General features: G+C 33.8%; 1 protein-coding gene across 1 annotated transcript; it reads right to left on the bottom strand.

Moving 5' to 3' along the window:
• Positions 1 to 1,187: 1,187 nt before the first annotated feature.
• Positions 1,188 to 8,352, bottom strand: LOC123910150 (dehydrogenase/reductase SDR family member FEY-like). Its single transcript, XM_045961204.1, has 8 exons — positions 7,969 to 8,352; positions 6,697 to 6,817; positions 5,900 to 6,017; positions 4,859 to 4,995; positions 4,623 to 4,724; positions 3,407 to 3,499; positions 2,270 to 2,342; positions 1,188 to 1,801 (listed from the first exon to the last, which is right to left on the bottom strand). The coding sequence occupies exons 1-8, from the start codon at positions 8,193 to 8,195 to the stop codon at positions 1,539 to 1,541; spliced, it is 1,134 nt and encodes a 377-aa protein (XP_045817160.1). The 5' UTR covers positions 8,196 to 8,352; the 3' UTR covers positions 1,188 to 1,538.
• Positions 8,353 to 9,654: the final 1,302 nt, after the last annotated feature.

Below are 9,654 nucleotides of genomic sequence, written 5' to 3'. Positions count from 1 at the left end.
TACTTCAGCTTCCGGTTGCACAACATTCACATTTTTTCTTAAATTATTTTTTTATTCCATACAAAAAAATAATATGATGGGCCTATGGTTGTAGCCTCCAGGTTCATCTAAAGACAACTCAACTAATTCAATTTCCCATCAAGCTGTTCTTAGAGCATTATACTTTAGCCATATTGGAGTAATTTAAAACATGGACTAATTAAAAGGCAAAAAAAGAAAAATTTAGTTGCCTTATCGGAGTATACTTTAGTTGTATTCGACTTGTATCGGTCATTTTTTTATAAAAAAAGTATTAATTGTCGGATACTTCTCCAATACACGTATTGGAACGTATCAGACGCGTATCGGTATCGAATACGCGACAGACATGATTCTTCACCAATTTTGGAATATCAGAGCTTCACATGAGCTCATGCTTCGCTTTCCACGGTATTAAATGCCTTTTTACTGATGCGTTAGTACTAGTAAGTCATTTGCACAAACAATCTAGAGTTACTCAAATGTGTGAATGCGTGAAAACTCAAATGCAAGCAATTTTGAGGTCCCATTTCCTCAGATTTCAGAGTATGAAAGTAAAAGAGGGGGACAAGAAATGTGTTAAGTTAACCAATGTTCCTGTGTAATGATGGTCTACTTTTGTGCTACTGCCTCCATTAATGTACACTGTCGGTGACAGTTTATTGTTGGGATGACTTCTTCGATTTCAACCACTGGTCAAGTGGAAAAGAATTGTTCATGTTGGTGATCTTTCTTGGTAATAGTAGAGCTTCACATTCATAAATAGACTGTTTGTTCATGCGTAAGCCATTAAGTTTGGTCTAGTGGTAAGGGATTTAAGTAGTATGCATGAGATCTTAGATTCGATCATTGGTTCTATTGTAACAAAAAAATTAACTCGTAGTTGCTCTTAAAACTCACCAATAGGTCCTACAAAGTGACTAACTAAAATTTTGAATCCATGTTAAGGAATTGTGACATTAGTTTCCAAGGATTATCGAGTAAAGAGGATCAATGGCTAAGTTGTATTGAACATGAGGGGCAAAATTGGTATATAATAATAATTTATTCTCTACCTAATTTTCTATACAAAATTTATACTCTATCTAGTTCTTCATTAGTTATTCCATATTCAATGAACTTGAAAAATAAATCTTTGTTTATATATGAGACCTGAGAGAGCACTAAAATTGAAAACAATGTAAGATGGAACCCTCTATTTCTTTAGGACAGTCACATTCACCAATTACAAGGGTTATTATTTATACAAGTACAATATAATATTAATGTAGTTCTAACTCCTATAAATGACCATCAAAATGTCATCAAAAACTCAAAACATTAAAACCAAATCACCTGTTTGTAGGTATAAATAAGATGAAAAATATAAAAATAATCAATGTACCTAAACTTTTTGGATTTGGAAATTCCCCCCCCCCCCTACAAGGCATATCATTGTAGTTGAAAAAATAGTGAAGTGTCCTTCATTAAGGATGAGCATTTGGGAATACTTGTGATTATCGAATTGTTTCTTGTTTTCATCATTGTTGTTCTTGTCCGTAACGACATTTAACTTCTTCGCCCTCTAGAAACTTCTCCACAGAATCTGAAGGAAGGCCAATCATCTCTAATGTCTTTTCCCATACTTCAAATGATGTTTGAAGATTGTGTGCTTCTTCTGAAGGATTTGCAGGTCGACAATCGTGGGAAATATAAGCACAAACAGGCCATTCATCTGATTTCAACAACTCGCAATACTCCGAAATTTGAGGATCGGTTGCAGCAAAAAGTGTACTCCTAGAACCTACACCGTAGCAGAAGTCGTATATTATTTATAGTATGAAGACTTTCGAGAAAAAACTGTGAGATCTTAAGTACTTCAAGAATGAAAACACTAGTGTTGTCAATCGCGGATAGCAGAAAATTGTGTTTTCTTCAATTCCTGCTATGTTACGGTGTTATAACTTGCTATAGCTGCTATTTGACAACACTGCTTGAAATACTTAAAATTTGATATATTAATATTGAATTATGATGAGAAGGAATAGTAAAAAATTTAGATAAACAATGTTTGAGAGATAACAGTTGTTGTATCTACTCTATCCGGTCACTATAATTAAATTTGACGTTTTTGGTACATTGAAAAAATGATGTATTTGGTATGTAATATGGACCAGATATACATCACTTTTTCAATGTACCAAAAAAGTCAAATTTGCTTATAACAGTGACCGGATGTAGTACATTCAACAAAAGCAATGAATAAACAGACCTTCTTGAGCATTAAAGATGAAGTAAGGTATCAAATGATATCCAGTTTGAATAGATTTTGGAAGATCCCTTGCCTGCATAGATGAAGTTGAAGGTATTAGCAAAGTAGAAAACTTATGAAATAATGCAGTAAAAGTAAAATCAGTGAATCAATGTCTGGGGTCAATTATTTCAATCCGAAAAATCACTATTGAGACATTCACCAGAAATTATATGGTAAACTCATCCAAACATGATGAAATTGCTTAGAGGGCTAAACTCTAAAACAAACAGGTGCTTAGCATCATAGCCTTTTAAACCAATACACAAAATATGAGAACTATTAAATTTACCACTGATCCGCACGAGTAAGAATTAAGGTTGAGGCGCGCACGGAGTTCCACTGCCCTGTCGTGGTTCCCGATTAACGGGGGATATGGGGAGCGCCCCCCGGGTTGCTCTTCATCCCCTTGCCTTGTTTCGGGTGAAGACAATGAGTGGGATCGGGGGGAAGAGAAATCGAAAGGGTCGTCAGCCTTACTTCCTTATTTATTAAACGGATACGGTTTTAGACACATCTAAAAAGTTCTATCTAACAAGCCTTTTGTTTCATATAACCTCTTCAATCTAATTGTCAACTCATAATTTTCATTTATCTACTTTTTGTCGAACATATATTCCAAAATAAATAATATTAATCCTAGAGAACAAGCTAATTGAGTACAAGTTACATTAAATCCCAACTCAACAATAGACACACGATGATCACAAAAGTATCATTAAGTAGAGGCTTGAAATTAATCGAATGTGAAATAATAATTATTATAGGCATTCTGATTTTTATAAATAATTAACCATAGTTAAAAGATTAATTGCACTTTGAATACTAAAACATACATTAAGGGGGCTACGTATCCAATTAAAAACTAAATTGAACATTGAATTAAGTTTCCCTGTATTACTTCTGATTCTGAACTCCCGTTGACATGATTTCGGACTTCAAGAATTGAATTCTTAATGGTACTATAAACTGTGCTTAGTCTAAATCATAAATTCAATATCGAGCACCTCAAAATGTTTTCAAGTTTAAGACAAATTTTCAGCTCAAGCTTAATCCATCCAGGAACAGATGTACAATTGTTAGTTCCAAAATACTTACAACATTGGTTTGGACAATTCCAGGCGATGCACACAATACACTGATGCCAGCTTCAGCAGGTAGTCGCTTAAAAAGAACACTGCTGAACATAACCTGCAATAAAAACACAAACTTATTTTTTCATCCACAGCTTCAAGATGTAAATAAACCGAGCAATTCACTTTCAAGTGATATTACATCATTCAACTTGCACACTGATGCAGCGTGATGGATAAGTACCAAGTTCCATCAATGGATAACTTTTGTCAGAGAGATGTGTCAAAATACTCTTATGTAATGAATGTTTGTATCATATCATGAATGTTAATCCATAATTGTTCAATCAAATATATTACTCCCTCCGTCCCTAATTATAAGCACCCTTTCAAAGAAAAAATTTGTCCCTAAATATAAGCCCCTTTTCAATTCCCTAGACACATTTATTATTACTTTTCAAAACATAACCCTACTTTGCATTGAAATCCGTAAAGTTAACAACAAATACATCTTTTCACAAAGGACAATATAGTAATTGTAATACCCAAAAAGTATACATTTATTACACTACCAACTTTTCTTAATAAGCGTGAAAAATTGCAAAGGGGGCTTATATTAAGGGACGGAGGGAGTACATGCTTACTTTCATTTTTCAATTTTTGAAATTTAATGTGGAATGTCAATATTTTTTGTTTTTTGAAACATCAAAATATCTATAAAGAACACTCATTCTCAAGCTCAAGATAAGCTTAGAAAGAGAAAAAAACAAACCAAGTCGCACAACCTGCATAAAGCACAGCACCAGAAGGCTAAAGACAGACCAACATAAACACAAGAACCAATCAAAAACCATAAATACCCATTGTAACAATACAAACCAAAGGAAACAAAAAATATTAACTATACAACACCAACACTTCAAATTACAGACATGTCAGGTGTCTGACACCAACATGAAACCGACACATAAGGTTATATTTAACCATTTCCTTCTCAAATGTGTCGTTGCTTCATAGAATATTAGTAATAATTAAATGGTCCGAATGATACATACATATAACAAAATTATTCTTTTGTTCTAGCATAAATCTTATCAGTTGAATTTTGCACAACTAATTAAGTTCATATAAATTTAACACAAGATACTCAAAAATGTACCGGTAACTTCATTTGATAAAAAACTACATATTTATTAAGAGGCTTTCAGGCCGTCATCAAAAACTTCAAAGGGGAAGTGTACCTGTGCTAACTTGCTGCTTGAGTATCCCACCAAACTAGAAAATTTTCTTTTTCCAGACGTGACATTCATGTCTTCAGAATCAACAAAGCCAACATGATGCATCTATAGAAAAAAGGGGGAAAAGAAAATCAAAAGTAATATTTTGACTTAAAAATAGATGAAAGGAAACTTCGATGTATCAAGTCACATCCTATGTACAATTGTAAATTGTCATGTTTAAATAGCAAGAGACTTACAATGGAGTTCACATTCACAATTCGACTAGGAGAGCCCCTGATAAGGGATGGCAAAAGAAGTATTGAAAGCAAAGCAGGAGCAAGATGATTCACTTGCATGTGTTCTTCATAACCATCTTTTGAAAACTTTTGTGGTTCTGAATATGAGCAAAAACGAGTAGGTTAGTTACAATTGTATATCTATCACTACTATAGTATAACAGTAATGCTATATGTCGCGAAAGTGAATCTCGCGAATTTCACGAAGGCGGTTCTGCTATATACTTATATACCAGCACTTAATTTCTAAAAGCTTTTTAAGTTGTATTTTTACTTTTTATTAAAATTAAAAAGTAACGAGTAATTAACCGTTTGCCATCACACATACCACTTGCTTTGCTTACTGAACCTAGCAGAATTCCAACCCCAAATACCAGTTTGCATGTACTCTGCTTTGCTCCCAGCCCTCCACTAAATCTGAAATTCTAAATAAATACCCCTCCCATTTTTTGTCGTGCAAATATTATAGGCAAATAGGAGAGATCAATACCATCATCACTGCAAAAGCAGAAAGAGAGTACTGAAAAAGCATAGTAATGAAGGGATAGAAGATGGAAGAGGACGGGACTTTCCATCGATGGGAGATGATGAGGCATCTTATACAATTGAGTATTTCTGAGTAAACTCAGAATGCGAAACTCGGTTTATCCGGCTGTGGTGGTTCAGAGGTTTTGCGATGGAACTCAATGTCTTCGGCTGAGTGGCAATCAGAGGTTTTGTGATGAAAATGTGTGATGGATTCTTCCCTGTCATGCCAAAGGGAGTATTACTGTTTCCTTTTTCTTCTATTCGTTAGTTTCTCGTGAAATATATTTCGCGACAATAAGCATTTCCGCTACTATAATCCTCTGATAATCTAGTTACAGAAAATAAAAAATGATAACAGTTTAATTTTTTTCAACAGAACTAACGAACGGAGAGCCAGTACTTGGTGCCGTCATTGATTCAGAATGATAGAGGGAAGATAGGCCAAAATTCATCAACAAATTCAGAAATACCAACCTCCAATGGAAAAAATGCCGGCATTATTAATGAGAACATGCAAGGGTGCTGCGCGTGCATTCCAAGCTTCAGCAAACTTTGCAACCGAATCCAATGAGAGAAGATCAACTGTCATTGCCTTGACAAGCCAAAATGAAATGTGAATGAATACAAGTAATATCAGATCAAGCATACAAACTAAATTCATTTTGATCTCAAAACCTAATCATTATTCAACCAAAATCTCTCGTGAGCATTATGCATAAAACACTTTTCCAATAACAAAATAAGATAATCCAAACTAACAGACAGATTGAATAAAATTTACCAAAAAAGGCTATCAAAATTCAAAACGACAGCTTGTATTCCTTACACGATAATGAGTAATGGATATAATACAAAATCATTCATGTCTTTTCACCCAATAGCTGAAGCTTTTCAGATAGTTAGTTCAGGAAATGGTATCAAAGCCCATTCTTGCCACCACATTCTTATAAAAATAATAGTCGAGTTTCATCACAATTGCATTATCCACAGTTCACGTCCAAAGGGATTTTGAGTGAGAAGGTGAATAAAAACACAATATGAAATCATCAATGTGTTTATACCAAGAATTAATATGATTTACGCTGACATCCCGTTAAATTCACGATTTTGCCACATCATTCCACTTTTGTAACTCCATTTTGAAATTGATGGTATGATGTGAAAAAAATGAAGGTAGAAAATGGATTTACAGTGACAGTGTATGTGTATGCCCATTAAACTTTTATACCAGAATTCCTAAGTTTTTGGGATGGTAGGCTCATGCTAGATACCTCAACATTGAGTGCAATACCCAATCCTGCCGATTCAATCTGCCACTTCTGGATCAACTCATTAGCCCGCTTTGTGTTCCTTACGGCCATAACAACATGTGCCCCCGATTCTGCCAATTGCCTGCATAATAGAAAGAACAACAACATTACGAAAAACACTTGTCAAACTCCAGAACTTAAATTAAACATATTCACAAATTCACGGACCTGACTACTCTAAAGTGATCAACTCATTTTATAAGATAAAGTGAGTATTATCAACCATCACTTAACAGATAAAAAATGAATATTGCAAAATGAACATTGCAAGTATACCATAGTAAATCATCGCGGTGAAATAACAGTCATTGATTTTTTTTTACTTTACTCACTTTAGAAAAGCCAAATGCCAAACCAATTCAGCCCCTCTAAAGAGATCAACTCAACGTACAAAACATTAAACATCATCATTTATGATTTCAAACAGAAAAATACAGCACAAAAGACATTACAACTACAGGTGAGGAAAACATAGTACAATAACATTAACTTACAAGTTGACTACCTTGACTTACAACTTACAAGTGAGTAACACATAGTACAATAACATTAAGGTTCTGTTTGAATATGCCACAATGTGAGCTTATGGCTTATAGCTTATAATCTCATGTGTCAAAAAAAGACTCAGTTTGGTAACATCGTTTTTTCACAAGCTTATAGCTTATTTTAACTAACTTATAGCTTATTTTGATAAGCTAATTGCTTATAACTTTTAGCTTATCATTTTTGCTCTCAATTTTACCCTTGTAATTTTAGTTTGGAAAAAAAATAAATATTAATAAAGCATATATTTTTTATGTCATTTCATATTTATAAGTCAGTTCAACAACTAATTTTACTAAACGCTACAAATTCATTCAGCTAACTTATTCGCTATAAACTAACTTATAAGCTATTGGCTATAAGATCATCCACAATAAACTAACTTATCAGCTATCCGCTATTTTCTTTTTTTTACCAAAGAGAGCCTAAACATTATTTATCATTTCAAACAAAAAAAGTAAAACACCATTTACAATCCACTTCAATGAAGAACCATAAATCCCTGTCCTTTCTAACATACCATAGCCACAACCACAAAAACAACACATACCCACTTCCCAAAATCATGTAATTCTCCATAATCAAACAACAACAACCAACCAACCAACCCCAATTACAAAGATCAAATATTTTCAATAAAAAACAAAACCCCATAATTAAAATTAAAAAGGAAAAATAAAAGGGTAGTACCTAGCAATTTCAAGACCAATGCCACTAGTTGAACCAGTAACAATACAAGTGAGATCATTAATTGGTGGAAGTGGCATAGGGTTATGTAAATGACTAGCCATGATTCTTTGGAATAGAAATTCGTAGATTAAATTAAACCATCCTCTTAACCATTCTATCCAACCCAAACATTGCTTCTTTTTATTCTTCAATGGATCTTTGCTTGAAGAAGACGGTGTTGTTGCCATGTTTGTTTCTCTGGTGTGAGTTTGTGAGAGTAGAGAGAATCTGAGATCTGTCTTTAGTAGGAAAAGGATAAATAGAGTGTGGTTTTTGCTTCGATTTGTACAATGGTGAGTGAGTTACAGTGTTTTTTGAGATTCGCTGAGTTGACTCAGTTGAGTTGACTCTTCCATGTGGGTTTACAGGAACGTCACCCCTGCCTTTTGCTGGTTTTGTGCAGTTAGATAAATCGAACGCTGTAGAATATGCCACGTGGTCCTTCTTTTTCTATGACTTTTGAGCGGGAAAGTCCATGTGACTTTGGGGCATCCTAATCCTTCTAATCAATCAAACGTACCATAATCTGCCACATGACCTTCTCTTCAATAAATTCTTTTGTTTCAATCCTTAAATTTTTATGTGGCATATTATGGTACACTCGATTGATCAGACGGCTGAGATTGGCCGAAAGTCAGCCTGATTTTCCCACTCACAAGTCATACGATCCTAGTCCGTCGAAACTATGATACAGTTGCCACGGAAGTCTCGTCACGCTGCCGACTCAGCTCAAAATCGGCTTTTACCACCGTTTTTCTGTTAGTCGCCGCCGCATCACCCCATTGTTACGGTGGTTGGATAGCTTATCGGAGGCGGTAGCTTAGGGGTCACGTATACATAAAAGTTATTTAGTTATCTTTAAAAAAATGAATATCTGATTTTTTTTTAAGTACGTTTAGAATCCTATAAAATATCCTTTTACAATATTTTAAGAAAAAAAAAAATTAAATTTTTTAAATTGAAAAAAATTAAATATAAATTTTTTAATTTTAACATATAAAGATAGAAGTAATGGAAATTTTGATTTTTATTTATGATTGTGAAAATTTCAACTTACAAATTAAATTTTGATTTTTTTTCTATAAACTTTTTATAATTTTTTTTTGTTAGGTAGTCTAGTACTCTAGTGGCTATAAATTTCACCTTTTAAGATGGATAAGTGGAGTGTCCGAGGTTCGAATCTCGACTCTGCATATAAAATATTGATGTCCCTACCAACTGAGATAAGCTCACACCGACACTTTTTATAATATTTTAAACATGTCTGTAAAATAATAATTTAAAAATATACATCAATAATTGTTACAAACGGTGATACCAAATTAACAACTATTAATATGTGTTTTTTTGGAGGGTTTGGGATTTTTGCTATTTTTTATTTATTTTGCTTTCATTCTCTTCCAATTCCCTGTTGGTTGCTTTGAGGTTTGTTTTACCTAGTGTATTCCCTCATGATAAAACTTGTTTGATACTCCTTGCTTCTCCTTTGTTTTCGTTTTGCATGGAGAATGTGTTTACTTGTTTTTCCTGACACGGATTACCCTTTTTCCTCGTCTTTTTAACATTCACAATTTTTACCCTATCCTTTTTTCGCTTGATGCGGCAACAATATTACGAATGCAGACGGCAGCACAGTCGCATCAGGAT

This window comes from Trifolium pratense, linkage group LG2 (assembly GCF_020283565.1).
Source record: "Trifolium pratense cultivar HEN17-A07 linkage group LG2, ARS_RC_1.1, whole genome shotgun sequence".
NCBI classification, from domain to species: Eukaryota; Viridiplantae; Streptophyta; class Magnoliopsida; order Fabales; family Fabaceae; genus Trifolium; species Trifolium pratense.
Note: the sequence above shows the minus strand (reverse complement) of the source record. Positions and strands in the feature narration are given on the sequence as shown.

Excerpts from the sequence above, each read along its gene's own strand:
- LOC123910150 (XM_045961204.1), bottom strand. The coding sequence starts at position 8,195 with ATGGCAACAACACCGTCTTCTTCAAGCAAAGATCCATTGAAGAATAAA. Across the intron at positions 6,818-7,968 it reads ATTGGTCTTGAAATTGCTAG|GCAATTGGCAGAATCGGGGG; the intron begins GTACTACCCTTT and ends TCTATTATGCAG. Across the intron at positions 4,996-5,899 it reads CGGCATTTTTTCCATTGGAG|AACCACAAAAGTTTTCAAAA; the intron begins GTTGGTATTTCT and ends GCTCATATTCAG.